Genomic DNA, 26,823 nt, shown 5'->3' on the forward strand with positions numbered 1-26,823 from the left:
AGTCTTGGCACAGTCTACAGGGGCAGCCTAGTATATCCGGAGAAGCTGGGCACATCCCTGAAGTGACGCTATCGGGATTTCCCAATAGGCCACGCCCCCTATGATAGGTCACGCCCAATATTCAGGCACGGACGGCTATAGAGTGTGTATCGAGTGTCACCACATCCGGTGACACCTCTGCCTCTTGTTCACCGAGGTCACTGAGCGGGAACATCAAGCTGTAGAGGGAGCACTTCATGGTGGAGAAGTGGTGGCCTGAGTCTATCTGCAGGTTTACCATAGGGATGGACGCCGGAATCTGATGGTTACTAGCCCTCAATGTTTATATTCTGATGGTAATGTTTTTACCATTTGATGGTGGTGGTCCGATGTTTGCCACCATTGAAATGAAATCATTTGATGGCGTTCAGATGGTCTTTTTTTTTTTTATTACTGATAGCTATGCCTCCCCTGGCTCCTTCCTTGTTGCTGTGTCTGCTTCAGGACATCTTAGTTGGAGGCGTCTATCATTCTATGTCTGCCTCAGACATGACTCTGCTCAGTCTCTGACTCCATCCCCTTTCTAGGCTGCTGCTAAGCAACATGGCACATTGCTATATCTGGCTCTCACTATCTCAGAGAGCCAATCATAGAGCAGCCCTCCACCCTGCAGCAGTCAGTCACTCACACAGCACAACAGTTCTTTCTGTGACTTGCTGCATTCCAAGCCTCAGTTTCAGATGCTCTCTTTCTGTATCAGCACCCTGACCAGCTCCTATACAGCAGCTTGGTGCAATAATTTTTTTCTGTCACTTGCTTCACTAAAATCGTCACTGCTGGGCCCTTTTGTCACAGATGAATAGTTCATTCACCTAAATCTTCCTAGACCAATGCTGTATAGAAGAGTGAAAACTCTTCTATACAGAAAATCCAGCCAGAGGTTCAAGACATTAGCCCGAACAAACAGACAGACCCCTAAACCGGGGACTTTATTTTATATAGAGAGATTATGGGCAAAATTTACTAAGCAGCGGTTTGACGGCGCTTTCTATTCTATTCTAAACCCCGGCGGTTTGGTGGCGGTCTATTCTATTCTAAACCCCGGGGGTTGGTGGTGGTTTTGCTGCGGTTTCTAAATGACAGCCCTGGTCTATTCTATTCTAAAATGTGTTTTGACGGCAGTTTTACAGCAGTTTTGGCCTTAGTAAATCTGCAGAAAGCAAAACCGCCGCCAAACCACAAACACATTTGAGAATAGAATAGAACAGGGCTGTCATTTAGAAACCACTGCAAAACCGCCACCAAACCCCTGGGGTTTAGAATAGAATAGACACCGCCGCTTAGTAAATTTTGCCCTATATTGTTAAAACAAATCTCTAGTGTTTTGGTTAATGTGTAGTTTGACCTGCAGGTGGCACTGGTGTGTCTGGTGTCTGTGTCAGTGTCTGATAGATGACACAGGAGCCTATACATCATCGATAAATGGCCCAGTATCCATGCGCAAACACTAGTTTTTGCATATTTTAGTTACCGGGCCATTCATCATCAGGCGTCCGATAGGACCCACTGATATTCAGCAACGAGTTTGCTTCCAAGAACAAGCGCCATTTTCATGCGGCACTTGCTCTAGTAGCCCCGCTCCTTCCTATGGGAAGGAGTTCAGGGAATACGAAGAGGGATCTGAGCGGATCCCTCCACTGCCTTCTCACGGACTCCCCGGTGGCTGTGCGCATGCGTGACCTCGGGTCATGCATGTGTAGCCACGCCGACGGGGAGGAGGTAAGTAATGCAGCTACTTCTGTAGCTGTGATACTAACCGACGGGACAGCTGCTTTCCGGAGCAGCTGTCTCCGCTCCGAAGCAATGGTGAATTGCTCCGATGTAATCTATCCTCCGCTGCGAGTTGGATACTTAAGTATCCCTCACAGCGAGATCAATACTTAATAATCGGAGGCCATACTGCCTCCGATGATGAATAGGCTCCACTAAGAGGTCCATAACACATATAAATGATATATCAATTTTACCTATCAGCCCCAATTTCTCCCGCTGTTCCCATACATAAATTCATCGAGCTCCGAAAATATAAGTTCGGAGATTGACTGAGGAAGCATTTGCCATCTTCAGATAGCGTTTGCACCCGCACCCCTGCTCCTTCCTTATGGGAAGGAGTCCTGTGTAGTATCCGACGGACACCGGGGCTTTGTGCGCCTGATTGAAGCACAGTTCACACGGGCGCGCTAACACTACCGAGTCAGACTCGGCAGTTTTAAGTTTCACTTAGCCCCCACTAATTAACATGATTACTAAGGATTGATTTTAATAGATTTCAAATAGGTCTAAATCGATCAACATCGATCACACATTTACTAACACTTAAAAATCGTCTGAAAAAAAATCATCTGTTAGTAAATGTTTGTGTTAGCCCTTGAAACACAACATCGATGTTAATCAATGGATTAAAATAGACTTTTAGTAAATTTGCCCCTCAGTGGCCTATTCCATTATTAAACGCAATGGAGCAAACTAAGAATCTAACTTGCTGCGATTTGTTGCGGCGGACCCAAATCTGCCATTTCCACCGCTAAAAGTAGTGGCACAATTTTACACTGCAGGAGTGACGTTAGTTCCAACAGTCAAACTCCAAAAACTTTCAGTTTTCAGAGCATGGTGAGTAATATAATTACTACATCACAATACAAGAGTATGGCAGGGTTGGGTATGATATCCCAACAGTCGGGATGCCAGCTGTCAATAGACTTACAGCGGTAACCCGATGCCTACAATCCCGACAGGGGAACGGTAAGTAGTGTTCCCATGCCCTATTCACCCCTTAACCCTCCTTTCCTGCACCCTAATGCTAACCCTCTCTACCCCACAACCTAACCCTATGCAGTGCCCCCAGTATTGCCCTTTATATAGTGCCCCCAGTAGCTGTCCCCGATGCAATGCCCCCAGTGATAGTCCTCCCCCCATGCAGTGCCCCTAGTATTGGTCCCCCCTTGTAGTGCCCCTAGTAGTAGACCCCCCTTGTAGTGCCCCTAGTAGTAGTCCCCCATGTAGTGCCCCTAGCAGTAGTCCCCCTAGTAGTAGTCCCCCCCTTGTAGTGCCCCTAGTAGTAGTCCCCCCCCTTGTAGTCCCCCAAGTAGTAGTTCCCCCCTTGTAGTGCCCCCAGTGGAGGTCCCCACCTATGCAGTGCCTCTAGTAGCAGTCCCCCCTTGTAGTGCCCCTAGTAGTAGTACCCCCTTGTAGTGCCCGCAGTGGAGGCCCCCTCCTATGCAGTGCCCCCAGTAGTAGCCCCCCCTTGTAGTGCCCCTAGTAGTAGTCCCCCCTTGTAGTGCCCCTAGTAGTAGTCCCCCCTTGTAGTGCCCCTAGTAGTAGTCCCCCCTTGTAGTGCCCCCAGCAGTAGCCCCCTTGTAGTGCCCCTAGTAGTAGTCCCCCCTTGTAGTGCCCCTAGTAGTAGTCCCCCTCTTGTAGTGCCCATAGTAGTAGTCCCCCCTAGTAGTGCCCCTAGTAGCAGTCCCCCCTTGTAGTGCCCCCAGTAGTAGTCCCCCCTTGTAGTGCCCAAGTAGTAGTACCCTCCATGTAGTGCCCCCCCCCCCCCTCAGTAGACACACATAATAAAAATAGAACACTTGCCTGAATCCCCGCTCCGGCTCCTGCTCCCGCCGTCGTCATCCGCTCCTCCGACCATCCTCCCAGGCCGGCCCACTCTGCATTGTGGGAGAGACGTCATGACGTCTCTCCCATTACCCACTGGGGGAGCCACAAGATGGAGCTCATGAGTGAGCTCCAGCCCGGCTCTGGCAGTGAGCGCAGCAGCAAATGAGAGTCTGACAGACTTTGTGCGCCTCTCATTGACAGACTCTCATTGGCTGCTAATTAAAACAAACACACTGCTGCCAGAGCCGGCGGCTGTGTGTTTGTCACTGTGTAGTGCTGACCGAACTCCATCCGGTCAGCACTACACATGCGGTGCAGCTGCGTCACAGAGACACAGTCTGTCCGCGTCATGACGTCTCTCCCAGTCTGCCCGCAGTCCGCATGGTCGCAGCTGAGGCGCCCTACTCAGCTGCGTACCATGTGTACGCATAGAACCGGCCCTGGGCACATCGAGTCTGCATGTTACGTTGGAGATATCCGTGATCTCTCCTGATTAGCTATATTAATGAATGGCTCCACGTGTTTTAAGGAGCTGAAGAACATGATGAATAAGCCCCTAAGAACCAGTGAACTAATGGCCTGAGTCACAAATTGACGTTAATGCCGCCACTGCTGCGTCTGTGGATGTACAAAATAACCAAAGGTCGCAGATGCCTAGATTTGCATTGAGCCGCCCAAGCGGCAACTTTGCAAATCCAAGCATCTGCGTAAAAAGACATAGAATTGGTTGCAGACCCTTTGATGATTAGCCTTCAGCGTATCTCTAAGGTTGCGGAGAATAGGCACAAGAACTGAGATCCTGGAGCCATGTTTCCTGCGTATGAGATAGCAGTCAGTCTCCGACACGCCATGAAAATGATTGTGACATGACTGCGATTTTCTCACCACTCCCCCTGTTAGCTCCCTTAAATGCTTCCTATCAATCACATTGCGGGAAAAATAGTTGCCGCGACCGCCGATGGTAATGTATCTTGACGCAGGTGCAGACGACCAATAATTGCTCAACTGCGTCAATCTCGGCATTGCGGCCATCTTTAAATCAGGCCCTTACTCCGTATCAAGGAAAGTCATTTTTCCGCCAAACTCCTCCTAATCCCCTGTACTCGTTCATCGACCAGGTTACTATAGGGACCCGCGGGTCTTTGGCCGTCGTTGGTGGGTTGGTGATATGCTGGTTGATCGATATTTTTTATCGTTCAACGATATCGTTACCGATGACGATCGTCCCGTGTCTATGCACCATAACACAACCTCAGACAACAGACAACTTTTTGCTAACAAAATCAAGTGCACTGTTCAATACTTACTTTTAAAATATTTTTTAAGTTCTATAAAATACAGATCCCCCTGTTCATACTACCCCCATTATGATGCCATGCTCACCATTGGGAGTGTATTCAAATATATGTATATATATGTTAATCTGGGTTAATAACGAGGGAGCCAACATTTCCAAAGAGTCTTCATATTACTGTTTCTTTCCCAGGCGTTTCCAGTGAGGCTATTCTACGACCGACTGATTGGAAATGTTCGGGAGCTGGATGGGGTCTTACAAGTCAATACCCTGGAGTATGGGGCCAACGACCTACAACGGGAAAGGACCCTGTATTGGCTCAGACAAGAGAGACTGTCTTTGTTTAGAAAGTGAGTGATAAATACACAATTACACTTCCAAACCAAATCACACAGTCCTTGGTGTTCCATGCTGGTCATGGCCACATCTGGTCCATATTTAGAAACACGTGATTATGATTAAATTGGGCAGATATAGGCTTACCTTGGGTGTCCTGAAGTGCACGTTACCCACAGGATTTTCATACCTGGTGGATCATTTATAATTTGATTATAGCAATTTTTGATGTTTCAGGATAATCATCTGTGTACCACACATACAACAATTATCTGCCAAACTGGTCAAAACAAACTATGAGATCATCAGAGCGCCATCGCCATCTTACATTTTGAACATTTTTATTTGCCGCTGTAAAAAGGCTGCTGGGTGGGTGTGTAAGCAGCAGGACCAATAAGAATCTACAATGTCCATGACACTGGGTTCTCATTGGTCCTACAGCTCATACCCTCCTCTGAGGTGTCACATAGACCTGGGAAAGCCAGCTGCATGGGCCAGCCCCCGAGGATTCCAGGAGAGAGAAGGAGCTAATTAGTTCTAGGTGATAGTGTATTTTGAAACTTTATATAATATATGAAAACATTGAAGTATATTTACTGGGACAAGGAAACAAAACCAATTATCTGATGATCACTAACATAAGGAGTGTAATTGGTTTATCTTTTTGTCTTAGGTCTCCGCTCTATTTGGAATATCAATTAGCAAAGTTACTGCTTCGTCCCCTGGAAGATCCACAACCAGTCAGCCGCTATGGCATTCGTGGGTACAGCCGCCAGACTAACAGCACTGCACTGTCCACCAGTCACTCTTCCGTGGCTCCCCACCAGCTCATCTCCCACAGCGTCCTGCCAGAGAGATCCGTGGGGCTGGTACGCAGACTTCCAAGTCGTGTTTACAGTACACCAGCAGCTTCAGGTGACATAATGCTCCAGACGATAAGATAATTACGCTGCCTACTGTCAAATACACTCTAAGGATATACAGTAATAAGTAGATGTGAAAGAGCCAACCTGGGTTTTGTTTTTATATACAAAGACTCTTGGCACAGACTAGTGCCCAGAGTCTACTGATACTGTGGCCACCGGCGGTTAGCCTTCAGTCTGCTGGTGGCCACCGGAGAGAGAGGAGGGGGCCCCGGACGGGGAGTGCACACAGGCCCCCTCCTCTCTTAATACACTCTGGCACATAGTATAATAAACTGGGAACGTCAGTGACAGGGAATGCTTTAAGGGTAGATTTATCAAATATTGGAGAGAGATAAAGGACCTGATTCAGACCCATTCACAGCGTATGGTAATTCATCTAAGTGACGTCAAGGCAGGCGAATGCATGGCAAGGCATTAACACGCCCACTATGTCTGGGAGAGCGATCACTTTGTGTTTTTAGACACCCATCAGCCTGTCTTTAGCTGCCCACTTGCGTACGTCATCTCCAGGAAGTATATACAACAATTGGTACATCGGCTTCCATCGAATCTGACCGCAGTGCTTGTGTTTGTCTGTACCCTACCGCAAGCACAGTGTCGGACTGGGACATGAAGGGCCCACTGGAGGAATACAGTGATAGGGGCCCATGCTTAAAGGGTGTGGTCATCCACCAGAGGGGGAATGATCAGCCATCACAGATGCTTGGCTTGCCAATGGGAAAATCTTGGTGTAGTTTCTATAGAAGAGAACCAAGCCCCCATGCTGATCAGTGTACCTGGTAACTGACCATCTAATAGAGTAACAATCTATAATCTATAATTTGAGGACTGGAACCTGACACCTAGAGGAGGGGTGGGCCCACAGGCAGTGGGGTCCACCGGGGATTTCCCCTGTTCCCCTGTGGGCCAGTCCAACCCTGCGCAAGCACTGTGAGCACTTCAGTGTAAATATCAACCAGTTGACGTGTACTATGACGCTGCCTCTTAATTAATCACGACCCAGAAACAGCGTGAAAACACTCTGGCATGCTTGCATCCGCATCTCCACTCCACCGTTACTACTGGCCTGCCTGTTACCACCCACAAACGGCCTCTCCTGCCACTCATTCCACTGGGCTGTCTTTGCTGGGCGTGCGTGATTTTTCCGATCGCTCATACTAGTTTGCGCACACGCACTGCGAACTACACGCATGCGCACATTAGCAAACATCGTCTGCAACGAGCAGACGCTTGCTAGCGACCGGCTCTGAATGAGCTCCAAAGTACCAACCAATCAGCTTCCAACTGTCATGTTACAGGCTGTGTTAGAAAAATGACAGTTAGAAGCTGACTGGTTGGTCCTTTATCTCTCTCCACTTTATTTCTCTCCAAGATTTGATAAATCCCCCCATATATGTTAATTGCAGTATTAGGAACAGCACTGGGCATGAAAGTGAAACAGACGAGAAGTGTAGGCCTCGGTAGATAGTGTATGTTATCATTATTATTTTTATTATGTTATTATTTATATAGCACAACCAGATTAAGCATTGTAAAAAAAAATATTTGTAATTCATGTCAGTCTCTGCTCCCCATTTGAGGTTTAGGGGTATATTTACTAAAGTTCGCTTTTAATCGATTTCAAATTGATCTAAATCAATCAACATCGATGTTGTGTCTCTGGGTCTAAATCACGCATTCACTAACACTTAAAAAAACAAGTACAAAAAATGGTCTATTAGTCAATGTGTGATTTGGCATCATAAACACAACATCGATGCTGATCGATTTGAAATCGGTTAAAATTTACCTTTAGTCAATATACCTCTTACAGTCTAAGGGCCTGATTCAGACCCACTCGCAAGCGGCTGTCCGCTCGCAAGTGGGTCGATGTTGTGCTCTGCGCATGCGCACGACGGCGGGAGCTCCGTCGTGCGCATGCGCCAGACGCGACGAGCAAAGGACTTTCCTTCGCTCGTTGTGTCTGATCAAAGGGGGCGTGCTGTCGATGTTGATTGACAGCACGCCCCCTTTGGTGGGCGTGCCAGGGGCGTGCCTCCCTGATGGGGGCGTTCCCACGGGAACGCCTCCCGTCAGAAGCCGGCCCCACTGACATCACTAGTGATGTCAGTGGGAGTGATTTTGGCTCTGATAGAGCCAAAATCACTCCGGGGCTTGCGGTTGAAAACCTCAACCGCAGGCTCCGGCTCGCAGTTTCGATGGTCGCGATGGTCACGACCATCGCGGCCATCAAACTGCACGCTCGTATAGGCTGTGGGTGGTGACCCACAGCTATACGAGCGTCCAGGAGGACGCTCCATTTTTTTGGAGGGCGGCCCTCATTCAGAGCGTGCGCTCTACTTAGAGCGTACGGCTCTGAATGAGGGCCTAAATTGTCTAACACACAGACACACACATTGGGTTTAATTTAGTTAGTAACCAATTACCCAAACGGTATGTTTCTGTAGTGTGTGAGGAAACTGCACCCAGAAGAAACCAACACAAACAAGAGGGAAACAAACAAACTCCACACAGATAGTGTCTTGGTCGGGACTTGAACTTGTCATCCCAGCACTGTGATCCAGCAATGCTAACCACTGCACCACTGCACATGCTAAAAAGATGCAGGTGGGCGAGGCCCAGTATTTCCGTGTACCGGCAGCGATGTGCGGTGAGGTGAGGCAGAGCCTTTCCTGTTATACTTAGGTATACTCCAAAGTTTTGACTATAAAAATGATAAGAAAAAATATAATAAAATATTATAAATATCTTCTTTGTATTATTCTAATAATTTTTATAGTCAAAACACTAGAGTAAAACATGGGGGGCGGGGCTTAGCGTCGGTGGGGGGTAGCAGCGACAGTGGGTCGGCGCATGCGCGGGCTCTAAGTCACGGTATTTTTTCCGAAAATACCGCGACTAGAGTGCGGATGGAATCCGCAGGGACAGAGCTTTATCGCAAGCTCTGTCCCTGCAAGGGATTTATAGTAAATCCCTGTGATATTGCCTGAATTCGCAATGCGAATTCACTTGGTAATATCACACTACAATCCGCATTCAATATGCGGATTGTAGTAAATAGAGCCCTCTGTCTCCTAACACTGCTTAGTAAATAGACCCCTAGGTGTGGATGGGACAACCAACCAGGGCCCAGAACAATTGGGGCCCAAGGCTCCAGCCCCATCTGCTCTGTGCAGATTGAGACGCCCACAACACACAGAGGACCTCATTCAGAGTCGGTCGTTGCGGCCGCACGGTCGTACGCCACCGATGTTCGCTAAACTGCGCATGCATAAAGTTCGCAATGCGCATGCGCAAACTAGCTCTTACGATCAGAAATTTCTCTCTCCTTGAACACAGCCAGGCCGTTAGTTTGAGTGACAGAATGAACCGTTTGTGGGTGGTAACAGGGGAAGGTACTTGAAAACGGGGGAGTGGAGATCCGAACGCAGGCGTGCCTAATTATGCGAACGGCGTTTAATGGGAGTGCATAATTAACAAAGTAGCGTCATGGCACATGTGACATGGGAGGTTTTTACAATGACTTGATCGTAGTGCTTAAGAGAGGGTATGGTCAACCTTCAGCTCTACGACCAGCTCCGATGGTTCCCGATGCTCGCGATTAATCCTTATATCCCAGGAGATGACGTGTGTGTTGTGATCGAGAAGGGGGCGTTATTATACTTACGGCCGCTTCTTACCCTCGGTCGTTCAGCTAACGATCTCATCTTAGGACCGCAACTTGTGATCGCTTAATTTGCATATCCGGCCCCTTTCCCCAACTCTGAATGAGGTCCAGAATGCTTTGTATGACTGAGCCAACCAGTAGCGGGGATTGGGGCTCCCTCTCAGCAGTCCCGACATAATGCAGCTTTGAATCTGGCAGAGATTACAATTTATTTATTAACTGGAAATTTCATGTCATTTAGTATTTTCTTCATTAAATTATGTTTATTTTACCAGCTGGTTCCCTATCTCCCTCACACAACGTTACAGAAAATAAATCACAATCAGTGTCTCCATCCACAGGTAATATCACAGCTATGATTTGTGTTTCCTTCCAGGATACGAATCTGAGACATACGTCCTCTCTCTCCTGGAGCAATACAGAGATGTCGTCATGGGGCTCTACCATCCCCTTGACTCGCAGATTCTGGATGACGGGCTCTATACCTCCTTCACTTACAGCGGAACCAGAGGTAACAAATAGAGAGACGCTCACATGTCCAATTTGCTGATTTTTGTCTGCTAAATTATTATTTTGATAGAATTGTCCAAAATCCTTTGAGTCTGTGTTGCTCCTAAGCCCTAATATAATATACCAGAACCTATTCTATCAATGAAGCAATTAGTGACGGCGTATCTGTCACAGCTGTTGTACGGTACGGGTGCTGTGAAGGGACATAAATGTCATGTGTGGAATCATTTCATATTAACTTATTCTTCGGTTAAACATGTCACACTGTGCACAGATCATGGGCCTCATGCAGGGGCCCATTAATTAATATTAATAGTGAAAAGTGTGAGCACCTAAATGTGTCTGAAAAAGAACATTTGTGAAGTATATATATATATATATATATATATATATATATATATATATATATGAATACACCTGGGTTTTAATAATGAATGACAACTTATCTGGTAGTAATATCTTCGGTCACATGACCCTTATTGGTTCCATGAAATAAAAAAGAAAAGAGTGTAACATAGTGTGTACCATTTTTCAACACTGTATACTTAATAGAGGATTATCATATACCCTTTTTAGGAACACATTTGCTCCATATAAATTCCACAATCACAGGTAATTACGGTAAAAAAGCAATTTTTATTCTAACAGTGACATAAATGGCTAAAAAACACACGTACAAGATTTTAACACAAAAAAGGCTTATTTGTCCATGAGTACAGGTAAAGGGGGTACAGGTACAGTGAGTCCAATGCGTTTTGTCCTTCAATAATCAGACTTCATCAAAGGGATAATAATTGTGATCCAGGGAGCTATATTTATAGCTAGTTAAAGATGGATGCTTATCAGGGTGCATACTGATGACATCACATCCTAAGTGAATTATGAAATGGGCCAGACTGCCTTTAAAACATAGATAATTAAAAATTGAGTATCAGGAGTGAAGAAAGCGTTATCTTTAGAATACACCCTAAAAATTAGAGAACTTAAAACACAACAGAAGGGATCTGACTGACAAAACTAGCTGGGGAAGTCACATAAGGAGCGCACCTCCATCATATCTGACGGTTGGAATGCTCCTGGAATGCACCGCCATTACGGCCGGTGATGTCACTTCCGCCCCGGCATACACATAGCCGCGATGTGGACATAGATACATATTCTGGGCAAAGTTAAGAAGGGGGAATGAACAGTTTGTTCGCAAGTGAGGAGACAATTTGTATAAGGATCCCAAATAGTAGAAAAAGTCAATCAAGCCGGGTGCAAACTTCGGCCTTATTTCCAGAGACCAGATAACTTTCTAATGTAGGCGGCCATTTTGTGGAAGGTTCAAAAGGCCGTTTTCATCCTATATGTTTAGCATTCTTTTGTTTCTTCATAGATCCATCTTCTCCATAAGAACGGCCAATTAATAATCATCATTAATTAATTATGGCATTTGCAGTGCGATCTGGGCACGATATTAGCGCGCATGATCACATTGCAGGATGCGATCATAGCGCTGAGATTTAACAAAATTAACCTGCATGGTGTGATTTCTCGGGAGTGAAGTGACCACGTCAGTGTTCTCTTCACTCCTGTGCTGGGGATCCTGCGCATGCGTCGTCTACACTAAAGACCACACATGCGCGGCGGCCATTGCTGGGGGAGGGTTCCTATGGAACCCTCTCCTGGCTAGTTATGCAACATGAAGCCCATAGGTCACTGCGGCTTACGCCCTCTTCAGATTTGGGGTAAGCTGCGTAAGGTGCATCGCATGCCGGAACTTGCTAAATCTGACAGTATTGCATCCATCATAGAAACCTATGGGTGTTGCCGTGCTGGGGGAAATGGAGGGACAGCAGTAGATATCAGAGATACATGATGTGATCTCTCCATAATACAACTAGGGGGTACTTAATATTTGCGAGTATCCCCTAAAAACGGGTGTTTTCGGTGAATACACTGCAAGTATTTATTGATGAATGGGCCCCTCAGAGTTGTATGGTATAGCAGGGGAGCGGTAGCACCATACCGTACAGCTGATATGCTAATGCAGCAGGAGGCGTCTGGGGTAAATAGGGGAAGCAGTCGGGAAGCCGACGGACGGAATCCCGTCCGCCAGCTTCCCGACTGTCTAATCCCGGCAAGGGTTAAATGACAGGGGTCGAGATCCTGACGCCTGTCATTTTACCTATGCCGAAAGCCCGACACCCGGCTTACCGTTTGAAGGTAAGCCGGGTGCCGTGCGCGGACAGCTGCAGGGGGGACTTAGGGTTAGGCACCCTCCCAGGAGGGTTAGGTTTAGGCCAGGGGAAGGGAGGTTAAGGTTAGGCACCCCCGGGGGGAGGTTAGGGTTAGGCAACCCCCCAGGAGATGTAGGTTTAGGCAGCGGGGAAGGGGAGGTTAGGCACTTAGAGGGGGGTTAGGCACTTGGGGGGGAGTTTAGGGTTAAGCACCCCTAAGGGATGATTAGAGTTTGGGGGGGGGGTTACTTTATACTTACCTTTAGCGCAGCCGGGATCTTCACCTCTGCCGGGCTTTAGCTGTCGGGATTTGAACCGCCGGCCATGCGATCCCGTAAATAGATGCCTCCTGACAGCTTCGCAGATCCAAATGCTGCATCCTAAGACTCACCCACTTCCCGCCCCTAAATGTCTGCAGCCTGTCAATCTAGAGATCTCACAGAGGGAGACCTACACATGCACAGTACAGATCCATGTCTCTCGCAATCTGTGACACTGGGGGGTCTAGTTACTAATCAGTGTTAGAAGACAGAGTGAAAAGTGATAAGTCTGTGATAGGGATGTGCGCCGGACCATTTTTGCCGGATTTGGATTTGGTTCTAATTCGTCGTCCGGCTTTGGATTTGGATTTGGATTTGCCAAACTGCGGTGACTGGCTTTGGATTTGGATTTGGATTTGGATTTTTTTACAAAAATTGACAAAAAAAGCTAAAATCACATAAATTGGTCTTTTTTTTCTTCCTAGAGTATTATTAACCTCAATAACATTAATTTCCAGTCAATTTAGAAAATATCACAGCTTATAATATTGTTTTCAACATTATTGGCCAAAGGTTGCAGTGAGATGACTGGTTACTAAGCGACAAAGCAGCGGCACAATGACACAGACACCACAGTATAAAGCACATCTATGACACATTGCCACACAGCAGTGGCAGAAATGAAAAGTAGTGCACCCACCCAGTGGGGTACGGCCAGCAGAGTCACAGTACTTGTTTACAAAGTGGGCTACGGCCCTAGGAGTCACAGTGCACAATCTTATTAGCATTACACCGCACATAGGGCCTGATTCACATTACACCATAAAGTAGTGTCTCTTATTTATGTTACGACACACAGTAGTGCCCCTTTTACACAATGCCCACAGTAGTGACCCTTTTACACAATGCCCACAGTAGCGGTGTCCCTTACACAATGTCCCCCAGCAGTGGTGCCCCCTATGCAGTCCCCTTAGTAGTAGGGTCCACTATGCAGTGCCCCCAGTAGAATGCCCCCCAGTAGTATGCCCCCCATTAGCAGGCCCCCCCAGTAGTATGCCCCCCATTAGCATGCCACCCAGCAGTATGCCCCCATTAGCAGGCCCCCCCAGTAGTATGCCCCCCATTAGCATGCCAGCCAGTAGTATGCCCCCCAGTAGTATGGCCCCCCCAGTAGTATGGCCCCCCCAGTAGTAGGCTGCCCCAGTAGCAGCCCCCCCCCAGTAGCAGCCCCCCCCCAGTAGTAGGCTGCCCCAGTAGTAGCCCCCCCTGTAGTATGGCCCCCCCTGTAGTAGGCTGCCCCAGTAGCAGCCCCCCCCCAGTAGTAGTAAGCCCCCCAGTAGTATGGCCCCCCCCAGTAGCAGGCCCCTCAGTAGTATGGCCCCCCCAGTAGCAGACCCCCCCCCAGTAGTATAGCCCCCCCCAGTAGCAGGCCCCTCAGTAGTATGGCCCCCCAGTAGCAGACCCCCCCCAGTAGTATAGCCCCCCCCAGTAGCAGGCCCCTCTGTAGTATGGCCCCCCCAGTAGTATAGCCCCCCTCAGTAGCAGACCCCCCCCAGTAGCAGACCCCCCCCAGTAGTATAGCCCCCCCAGTAGCAGGCCCCTCTGTAGTATGGCCCCCCCAGTAGTATAGCCCCCGCCAGTAGCGGACCCCCCCCAGTAGTGCAGACCCCCCCAGTAGTATAGTCCCCCCAGTAGCAGGCCCCTCTGTAGTATGGCCCCCCCAGTAGTATAGCCCCCCCCAGTAGCAGACCCCCCCCAGTAGTGCAGATTCCCCCCAGTAGTGCAGATCCCCCCCAGTAGTATGGCCCCCCCAGTAGCAGACCCCCCCCAGTAGTATAGCCCCCCCAGTAACAGGCCCCTCTGTAGTATGGCCCCCCCAGTAGTATAGCCCCCCCAGTAGCAGACCCCCCCCAGTAGTGCAGACCCCCCCAGTAGTATAGCCTCCCCCAGTAGCAGGCCCCTCTGTAGTATGGCCCCCCCAGTAGTATAGCCCCCCCCAGTAGCAGACCCCCCCCAGTAGTGCAGACCCCACCCAGTAGTGCCCCCGGCCCTTGCACAAATAAAAAAATAAAAAATAAAAACTTACCTGTATCCCCGCTCCCGCGCCGTCCGCTCTGTCACACGCTGAGGAGGGAGCCGGAAGACGGAGCTCATGTGTGAGCTCCAGCCGGCTCCCTCCGTGCAGCAGCCAATGAGAGTCTGTGTGACTCTCATTGGCTGCTGTAACAAACACACAGCTGCCGCTGGCGGCTGTGTGTCTGTGTCTGTGTAGGGCAGAGCGCTATCACTGCGCTCTGCCCTACACGCGAGGAGACCTGATGTCGGATTCTCTAGTGAGAATCCGACATCAGGCGGCCGCCGTTCGGCCCCGAACGGGGATCCGAGTCAGGCGGTGAACACCCGAACAGGGTTCGGGTGGACTCGGATCCCCAATGTTCGGAGCGGTTCGGATTCCACAGAATCCGAACCTCTCATCTCTAGTCTGTGATAAGGTGCCAGCCAGTCAGCTCCAAACTGTCATTTTTCAAACACAGCCTGTGAGATGGCAGGTAGGAGCTGATTGGCTGGCACCTTATCACAGACTTATCACTTGTCACTCTGTCTCCTAACACTGCTTAGTAAATAGACCCCTGAATCCCCTTGTCTCATTCACTTCTACCAACGAAACCTGACACAGGTCACCACCACTGATAAAAATCTGTCATCTTGGAAATCTACTGTACATTACTCTCCTTATCAATGTTCCATAGACATCAATTAAAACAAGTTTCCTGGAAGGCGAAAACCTAATCACACCTCCAAAAATGTAATTTACTCTGAAACAATTATAAGAGCCAGCAAATATCTAATCAAATGTTCCTGCAACATAACTCCACGAAACCCGGACAACACGACCACTGCATGATCAGATCCTTCACATGATAACAAAGTCTAAGCTCAGTGCTAACAAAACACGTCTAACCACTGGCAGGATGCCATTTGCAGAACTGGATTTAGTGGTCTGCCCGTCCCCAGACACAACATTATAGGCCACCCCACCCACCAAAAAATAATAATTTTGTGTTGCCTCCAATAATATAACAAGATCATTTAGTAGCTATGTGGCCTGTTACTCAAACACATACTTTCAATATGCAATATTTAAATTGTAATAAGGGTAAATTGTAATCAGGGCAGCCAATGCCACCAGACAGGGATCCATGTTTCAGCATCTCCGGTGGACAAATCCTCCACCCGTGACTCACATGCCAGCTCCATGGGCACTACAGTTCAGCATAGCTGCAGAGCCATCCAGCAGTGACAGGAATCAGTAAGCTGTGCTGCCTGTCACAACATTACAATGACATCACTAGAACCACTACCGTTCTAGCTGAGTTATTAAGATTAATGGAGAGTCCATTTCCTTTTGTCGAATGTTGAGAAAGTTCTGCTACAAATGCAAAGTTCCTGTCAGTCATCCATCAACTGTCATTAATGTCTAATTATTGTATATTATTAGAATCTAATGCCATGGACCCCCGCACCCTGCAGAACCAGTCAGACTTCTCAGTTCACCCTGCAGACCCTTACTATGCCAGGTACGATCCACCGTATTCTCTCACATACAAACATTGTGCTCTAAACTGTGTCCAAATTTTGTCTATGATAGCTATATGTATATATGATGCGGGATGAGGGAAGCTATATGTATGTATGATGCGGGATGTGGGAAGCTATATGTATATATGATGCGGGATGTGGGAAGCTATATGTATATATGATGCGGGATGAGGGAAGCTATATGTATATATGATGCGGGATGAGGGAAGCTATATGTATATATGATGCGGGATGTGGGAAGCTATATGTATATATGATGAGGGAAGCTATATGTATATATGATGCGGGATGAGGGAAGCTATATGTATATATGATGCGGGATGAGGGAAGCTATATGTATATATGATGCGGGATGTGGGAAGCTATATGTATATATGATGGGGGATGAGGGAAGCTATATGTATATATGATGCGGGATGAGGGAAGCTATATGTATATATGATGCGGTATGCGGGATGAGGGAAGCTATATGTATATATGATGCGGGATGAGGGAAGCTACATGTATGTATGATGCGGGATGAGGGAAGCTATATGTATATATGATGCGGGATGAGGGAAGCTATATGTATATATGATGCGGGATGAGGGAAACTATATGTATATATGATGCGGGATGTGGGAAGCTATATGTATATATGATGCGGGATGAGGGAAGCTATATGTATATATGATGCGGGATGTGGGAAGCTATATGTATATATGATGCGGGATGAGGGAAGCTATATGTATATATGATGCGGGATGAGGGAAGCTATATGTATATATGATGCGGGATGTGGGAAGCTATATGTATATGTGATGCGGGATGAGGAAAGCTATATGTATGTATGATGCGGGAGGTGGGAAGCTATATGTATATATGATGCGGGATGTGGGAAGCTATATGTATATATGATGCGGGATGAGGGAAGCTATATGTATATATGATGCGGGATGAGGGAAGCTATATGTATATATGATGTGGGATGTGGGAAGCTATATGTATGTATGATGCGGGATGAGGGAAGCTATATGTATATATGATGCGGGATGAGGGAAGCTATATGTATATATGATGTGGGATGTGGGAAGCTATATGTATATATGATGCGGGATGTGGGAAGCTATATGTATATATGATGCGGGATGAGGGAAGCTATATGTATGTATGATGTGGGATGGAGGGAAGCTATATGTATATATGATGTGGGATGAGGGAAGCTATATGTATATATATGATGCGGGATGAGGGAATCTATATGTATATATATGATGCGGGATGAGGGAAGCTATATGTATATATGATGGGGGATGTGGGAAGCTATATGTATATATGATGCGGGATGTGGGAAGCTATATGTATATATGATGCGGGATGTGGGAAGCTATATGTATATATGATGCGGGATGTGGGAAGCTATATGTTTATATGATGGGGGATGAGGGAAGCTATATGTATATATGATGCGGGATGAGGGAAGCTATATGTATATATGATGGGGGATGAGGGAAGCTATATGTATATATGATGCGGGATGTGGGAAGCTATATGTATATATGATGCGGGATGAGGGAAGCTATATGTATATATGATGCGGGATGAGGGAAGCTATATGTATATATGATGCGGGATGAGGGAAGCTATATGTATATATGATGCGGGATGAGGGAAGCTATATGTATATGTGATGCGGGATGAGGGAAGCTATATGTATATATGATGCGGGATGTGGGAAGCTATATGTATATATGATGCGGGATGAGAGTAGCTATATGTATATATGATGCGGGATGTGGGAAGCTATATGTATATATGATGGGGGATGTGGGAAGCTATATGTATGTATGATGGGGGATGAGGGAAGCTATATGTATATGTGATGCGGGATGAGGGAAGCAATATGTATATATGATGCGGGATGTGGGAAGCTATATGTATATATGATGCGGGATGAGAGTAGATATATGTATATATGATGCGGGATGTGGGAAGCTATATGTATATATGATGGGGGATGAGGGAAGCTATATGTATGTATGATGGGGGATGAGGGAAGCTATATGTATATATGATGGGGGATGAGGGAAGCTATATGTATATATGATGCGGGATGAGAGTAACTATATGTATATATGATGCGGGATGAGAGTAGCTATATGTATATGTGATGCGGGATGAGGGAAGCTATATGTATATATGATGCGGGATGTGGGAAGCTATATGTATATATGATGCGGGATGAGAGTAGCTATATGTATATATGATGCGGGATGTGGGAAGCTATATGTATATATGATGCGGGATGTGGGAAGCTATATGTATATATGATGCGGGATGAGAGTAGCTATATGTATATATGATGCGGGATGAGGGAAGCTATATGTATATATGATACGGGATGAGAGTAGCTATATGTATATATGATGCGGGATGTGGGAAGCTATATGTATATATGATGGGGGATGAGGGAAGCTATATGTATATATGATGCGGGATGAGAGTAGCTATATGTATATATGATGCGGGATGAGAGAAGCTATATGTATATATGATGCGGGATGAGGGAAGCTATATGTATATATGATGCGGGATGAGGGAAGCTATATGTATATATGATGCGGGATGAGAGTAGCTATATGTATATATGATGCGGGATGTGGGAAGCTATATGTATATATGATGCGGGATGTGGGAAGCTATATGTATATATGATGCGGGATGAGAGTAGCTATATGTATATATGATGCGGGATGTGGGAAGCTATATGTATATATGATGCGGGATGAGGGAAGCTATATGTATATATGATGGGGGATGTGGGAAGCTATATGTATATATGATGCGGGATGAGGGAAGCTATATGTATATATGATGCGGGATGTGGGAAGCTATATGTATATATGATGCGGGATGTGGGAAGCTATATGTATATATGATGCGGGATGAGAGTAGCTATATGTATATATGATGCGGGATGTGGGAAGCTATATGTATATATGATGCGGGATGAGGGAAGCTATATGTATATATGATGGGGGATGTGGGAAGCTATATGTATATATGATGCGGGATGAGGGAAGCTATATGTATATATGATGCGGGATGTGGGAAGCTATATGTATATATGATGCGGGATGAGGGAAGCTATATGTATATATGATGCGGGATGAGGGAAGCTATATGTATATATGATGCGGGATGAGAGTAGCTATATGTATAAATGATGGGGGATGAGGGAAGCTATATGTATATATGATGCGGGATGTGGGAAGCTATATGTATATATGATGCGGGATGAGGGAAGCTATATGTATATATGATGGGGGATGTGGGAAGCTATATGTATATATGATGCGGGATGAGGGAAGCTATATGTATATATGATGCGGGATGTGGGAAGCTATATGTATATATGATGCGGGATGAGGGAAGCTATATGTATATATGATGCGGGATGAGGGAAGCTATATGTATATATGATGCGGGATGAGAGTAGCTATATGTATAAATGATGGGGGATGAGGGAAGCTATATGTATATATGATGCGGGATGAGGGAAGCTATATGTATATATGATGCGGGATGAGGGAAGCTATATGTATATATGATGCGGGATGAGGGAAGCTATATGTATATATGATGCGGGATGAGGGAAGCTATATGTATATATGATGCGGGATGAGGGAAGCTATATGTATGTATGATGCGGGATGAGGGAAGCTATATGTATGTATGATGCGGGATGTGGGAAGCTATATGTATGTATGATGCGGGATGTGGGAAGCTATATGTATATATGATGCGGGATGAGAGTAGCTATATGTATATATGATGCGGGATGAGGGAAGCTATATGTATATATGATGCGGGATGAGAGTAGCTATATGTATATATGACGCGGGATGAGGGAAGCTATATGTATATATGACGCGGGTTGTGGGAAGCAATATGTATATATGATGCGGGATGTGGGAAGCTATATGTATATATGATGCGGGATGAGGGAAGCTATATGTATATATGATGCGGGATGAGAGTAGCTATATGTATATATGATGCGGGATGAGGGAAGCTATATGTATATATGATGCGGGATGAGGGAAGCTATATGTATATATGATGCGGGATGAGGGAAGCTATATGTATATATGATGCGGGATGAGGGAAGCTATATGTATATATGATGCGGGATGTGGGAAGCTATATGTATATATGATGCGGGATAAGGGAAGCTATATGTATGTATGATGCGGGATGAGGGAAGCTATATGTATATATATGATGCGGGATGAGGGAAGCTATATGTATATATGATGCGGGATGAGGGAAGCTATATGTATATATATGATGCGGGATGTGGGAAGCTATATGTATATATGATGCGGGATGTGGGAAGCTATATGTATATATGATGCGGGATGTGGGAAGCTATATGTATGTATGATGCGGGATGAGGGAAGCTATATGTATATATGATGCGGGATGAGGGAAGCTATATGTATATATGATGCGGGATGAGGGAAGCTATATGTATATATGATGCGGGATGAGGGAAGCTATATGTATATATGATGGGGGATGAGGGAAGCTATATGTATATATGATGCGGGATGAGGGAAGCTATATGTATATATGATGCGGGATGAGGGAAGCTATATGTATATATGATGCGGGATGTGGGATGAGGGAAGCTATATGTATATATGATGCGGGATGAGGGAAGCTATATGTATATATGATGCGGGATGAGGGAAGCTATATGTATATATGATGCGGGATGAGGGATGAGGGAAGCTATATGTATATATGATGGGGGATGAGGGAAGCTATATGTATATATGATGCGGGATGAGGGATGAGGGAAGCTATATGTATATATGATGGGGGATGAGGGAAGCTATATGTATATATGATGCGGGATGAGGGAAGCTATATGTATATATGATGCGGGATGAGGGAAGCTATATGTATATATGATGGGGGATGAGGGAAGCTATATGTATATATGATGGGGGATGAGGGAAGCTATATGTATATATGATGCGGGATGAGGGAAGCTATATGTATATATGATGGGGGATGAGAGTAGCTATATGTATATACGATGCGGGATGAGGGAAGCTATATGTATATACGATGCGGGATGAGGGAAGCTATATGTATATATGATGCGGGATGTGGGAAGCTATATGTATATACGATGGGGGATGAGGGAAGCTATATGTATATACGATGCGGGATGAGAGTAGCTATATGTATATATGATGCGGGATGAGGGAAGCTATATGTATATATGATGCGGGATGTGGGAAGCTATATGTATATATGATGCGGGATGAGGGAAGCTATATGTATATATGATGCGGGATGAGGGAAGCTATATGTATATATGATGCGGGATGAGGGAAGCTATATGTATATATGATGGGGGATGAGGGAAGCTATATGTATATATGATGGGGGATGAGGGAAGCTATATGTATGTATGATGGGGGATGAGGGAAGCTATATGTATATATAATGCGGGATGTGGGAAGCTATATGTATATATGATGCGGGATGAGGGAAGCTATATGTATATATGATGCGGGATGAGGGAAGCTATATGTATGTATGATGCGGGATGAGGGAAGCTATATGTATGTATGATGCGGGATGAGGGAAGCTATATGTATGTATGATGCGGGATGTGGGAAGCTATATGTATATATGATGCGGGATGTGGGAAGCTATATGTATATATGATGCGGGATGTGGGAAGCTATATGTATATATGATGCGGGATGAGGGAAGCTATATGTATGTATGATTCGGGATGAGGGAAGCTATATGTATATATGATGCGGGATGAGGGATGCTATATGTATATATGATGCGGGATGTGTGAAGCTATATGTATATATGATGCGGGATGAGGGAAGCTATATGTATATATGATGGGGGATGAGGGAAGCTATATGTATATATGATGGGGGATGAGGGAAGCTATATGTATGTATGATGCGGGATGAGGGAAGCTATATGTATATATGATGCGGGATGTGGGAAGCTATATGTATATATGATGCGGGATGAGGGAAGCTATATGTATGTATGATGGGGGATGATGGAAGCTATATGTATATATAATGCGGGATGTGGGAAGCTATATGTATATATGATGCGGGATGAGGGAAGCTATATGTATATATGATGCGGGATGAGGGAAGCTATATGTATATATGATGCGGGATGTGGGAAGCTATATGTATATATGATGCGGGATGTGGGAAGCTATATGTATATATGATGCGGGATGTGGGAAGCTATATGTATATATGATGCGGGATGAGGGAAGCTATATGTATGTATGATGCGGGATGAGGGAAGCTATATGTATGTATGATGCGGGATGAGGGATGCTATATGTATATATGATGCGGGATGTGGGAAGCTATATGTATATATGATGCGGGATGAGGGAAGCTATATGTATATATGATGCGGGATGTGGGAAGCTATATGTATATATGATGCGGGATGTGGGAAGCTATATGTATATATGATGCGGGATGTGGGAAGCTATATGTATATATGATGGGGGATGTGGGAAGCTATATGTATATATGATGCGGGATGAGGGAAGCTATATGTATATATGATGCGGGATGAGGGAAGCTATATGTATATATGATGCGGGATGTGGGAAGCTATATGTATATATGTTGCGGGATGTGGGAAGCTATATGTATATATGATGGGGGATGTGGGAAGCCATATGTATATATGATGCGGGATGAGAGTAGCTATATATATATATGATGCGGGATGAGGGAAGCTATATGTATATATGATGCGGGATGTGGGAAGCTATATGTATATATGATGCGGGATGTGGGAAGCTATATGTATATATGATGGGGATGTGGGAAGCTATATGTATATATGATGCGGGATGAGGGAAGCTATATGTATATATGATGCGGGATGAGGGAAGCTATATGTATGTATGATGCGGGATGTGGGAAGCTATATGTATGTATGATGCGGGATGAGGGAAGCTATATGTATGTATGATGCGGGATGAGGGAAGCTATATGTATGTATGATGCGGGATGTGGGAAGCTATATGTATATATGATGCGGGATGAGGGAAGCTATATGTATGTATGATGCGGGATGTGGGAAGCTATATGTATATATGATGCGGGATGAGGGAAGCTATATGTATATATATGATGCGGGATGAGGGAAGCTATATGTATATATGATGCGGGATGTGGGAAGCTATATGTATATATGATGCGGGATGAGGGAAGCTATATGTATATATGATGGGGGATGAGGGAAGCTATATGTATGTATGATGCGGGATGGGGAAGCTATATGTATATATGATGCGGGATGAGGGAAGCTATATGTATATATGATGGGGGATGAGGGAAGCTATATGTATATATGATGCGGGATGAGGGAAGCTATATGTATATATGATGGGGGATGAGGGAAGCTATATGTATGTATGATGCGGGATGAGGGAAGCTATATGTATATATGATGCGGGATGAGGGAAGCTATATGTATATATGATGCGGGATGTGGGAAGCTATATGTATATATGATGCGGGATGAGGGAAGCTATATGTATATATGATGCGGGATGTGGGAAGCTATATGTATATATGATGCGGGATGAGGGAAGCTATATGTATATATGATGCGGGATGAGGGAAGCTATATGTATATATGATGAGGGATGAGGGAAGCTATATGTATATATGATGCGAGATGTGGGAAGCTATATGTATATATGATGGGGGATGTGGGAAGCTATATGTATATATGATGCGGGATGAGGGAAGCTATATGTATATATGATGCGGGATGAGGGAAGCTATATGTATATATGATGCGAGATGTGGGAAGCTATATGTATATATGATGCGGGATGTGGGAAGCTATCTGTATATATGATGCGGGATGTGGGAAGCTATCTATATATATGATGCGGGATGAGGGAAGCTATATGTATATATGATGCGGGATGAGGGAAGCTATATGTATATATGATGCGAGATGTGGGAAGCTATATGTATATATGATGCGGGATGTGGGAAGCTATATGTATATATGATGCGGGATGTGGGAAGCTATATGTATATATGATGGGGGATGTGGGAAACTATATGTATATATGATGCGGGATGTGGGAAGCTATATGTATATATGATGCGGGATGAGGGAAGCTATATGTATATATGATGGGGGATGAGGGAAGCTATATGTATGTATGATGGGGGATGAGGGAAGCTATATGTATGTATGATGGGGGATGAGGGAAGCTATATGTATGTATAATGCGGGATGTGGGAAGCTATATGTATGTATGATGCGGGATGAGGGAAGCTATATGTATGTATGATGCGGGATGAGGGAAGCTATATGTATATATGATGCGGGATGTGGGAAGCTATATGTATATATGATGCGGGATGTGGGAAGCTATATGTATATATGATGCGGGATGTGGGAAGCTATATGTATATATGATGCGGGATGTGGGAAGCTATATGTATATATGATGCGGGATGTGGGAAGCTATATGTACATATATGATGCGGGATGAGGGAAGCTATATGTATATATGATGCGGGATGAGGGAAGCTATATGTATATATGATGCGGGATGAGGGAAGCTATATGTATATATGATGCGGGATGAGGGAAGCTATATCTATATATAATGCGGGATGTGGGAAGCTACATGTATATATGATGCGGGATGAGGGAAGCTACATGTATGTATGATGCGGGATGAGGGAAGCTATATGTATGTATGATGGGGGATGAGGGAAGCTATATGTATGTTTGATGCGGGATGAGGGAAGCTATATGTATGTATGATGGGGGATGAGGGAAGCTATATGTATGTATGATGCGGGATGTGGGAAGCTATATGTATATATGATGCGGGATGAGGGAAGCTATATGTATATATGATGCGGGATGAGGGAAGCTATATGTATATATGATGCGGGATGAGGGAAGCTATATGTATATATGATGCGGGATGTGGGATGAGGGAAGCTATATGTATATATGATGCGGGATGTGGGAAGCTATATGTATATATGATGCGGGATGAGGGAAGCTATATGTATATATGATGCGGGATGAGGGAAGCTATATGTATATATGATGCGGGATGAGGGAAGCTATATGTATATATGATGCGGGATATGGGATGAGGGATGCTATATGTATATATGATGCGGGATGTGGGAAGCTATATGTATATATGATGCGGGATGTGGGAAGCTATATGTATATATGATGCGGGATGAGGGAAGCTATATGTATATATGATGCGGGATGTGGGAAGCTATATGTATATATGATGCGGGATGAGGGAAGCTATATGTATATATGATGCGGGATGTGGGAAGCTATATGTATATATGATGCGGGATGTGGGAAGCTATATGTATATATGATGCGGGATGTGGGAAGCTATATGTATATATGATGCGGGATGTGGGAAGCTATATGTATGTATGATGCGGGATGAGGGAAGCTATATGTATGTATGATGGGGGATGAGGGAAGCTATATGTATATATAATGCGGGATGTGGGAAGCTATATGTATATATGATGCGGGATGTGGGAAGCTATATGTATGTATGATGCGGGATGTGGGAAGCTATATGTATATATGATGCGGGATTAGGGAAGCTATATGTATATATGATGCGGGATGTGGGAAGCTATATGTATATATGATGCGGGATGAGGGAAGCTATATGTATATATATGATGCGGGATGAGGGAAGCTATATGTATGTATGATGCGGGATGAGGGAAGCTATATGTATGTATATATGATGCGGGATGTGGGACGCTATATGTATATATGATGCGGGATGAGGGAAGCTATATGTATATATGATGGGGGATGAGGGAAGCTATATGTATATATGATGGGGGATGAGGGAAGCTATATGTATATATGATGGGGGATGAGGGAAGCTATATGTATATATGATGCAGGATGAGAGTAGCTATATGTATATATGATGCGGGATGAGGGAAGCTATATGTATATATGATGCGGGATGAGGGAAGCTATATGTATATATGATGCGGGATGTGGGAAGCTATATGTATATATGATGGGGGATGAGGGAAGCTATATGTATATATGATGGGGGATGAGGGAAGCTATATGTATATATGATGGGGGATGAGGGAAGCTATATGTATATATGATGCGGGATGAGGGAAGCTATATGTATATATGATGCGGGATGAGGGAAGCTATATGTATATATGATGCGGGATGAGGGAAGCTATATGTATATATGATGCGGGATGAGGGAAGCTATATGTATATATGATGCGGGATG

General features: G+C 45.3%; 1 protein-coding gene across 1 annotated transcript in view; it reads left to right on the forward strand.

The window, feature by feature from the left end:
- The window catches only part of LOC148507924 (uncharacterized), a 111,105-nt gene that overhangs the window by 23,890 nt on the left and 60,392 nt on the right, over nt 1-26,823 (forward strand). Inside the window, exons 3-6 of the mRNA XM_088445344.1 lie at nt 5,129-5,286; nt 5,946-6,187; nt 10,242-10,376; nt 16,357-16,435. Of these exons, the coding sequence (XP_088301470.1) occupies nt 5,129-5,286; nt 5,946-6,187; nt 10,242-10,376; nt 16,357-16,435 (614 nt within the window). The remainder of the gene's footprint in view (nt 1-5,128; nt 5,287-5,945; nt 6,188-10,241; nt 10,377-16,356; nt 16,436-26,823) is intronic.

The sequence above is a fragment of the Taudactylus pleione genome, unplaced genomic scaffold (genome assembly GCF_031769625.1).
Source record: "Taudactylus pleione unplaced genomic scaffold, aTauple2 ptg000378l, whole genome shotgun sequence".
NCBI lineage: Eukaryota > Metazoa > Chordata > Amphibia > Anura > Myobatrachidae > Taudactylus > Taudactylus pleione.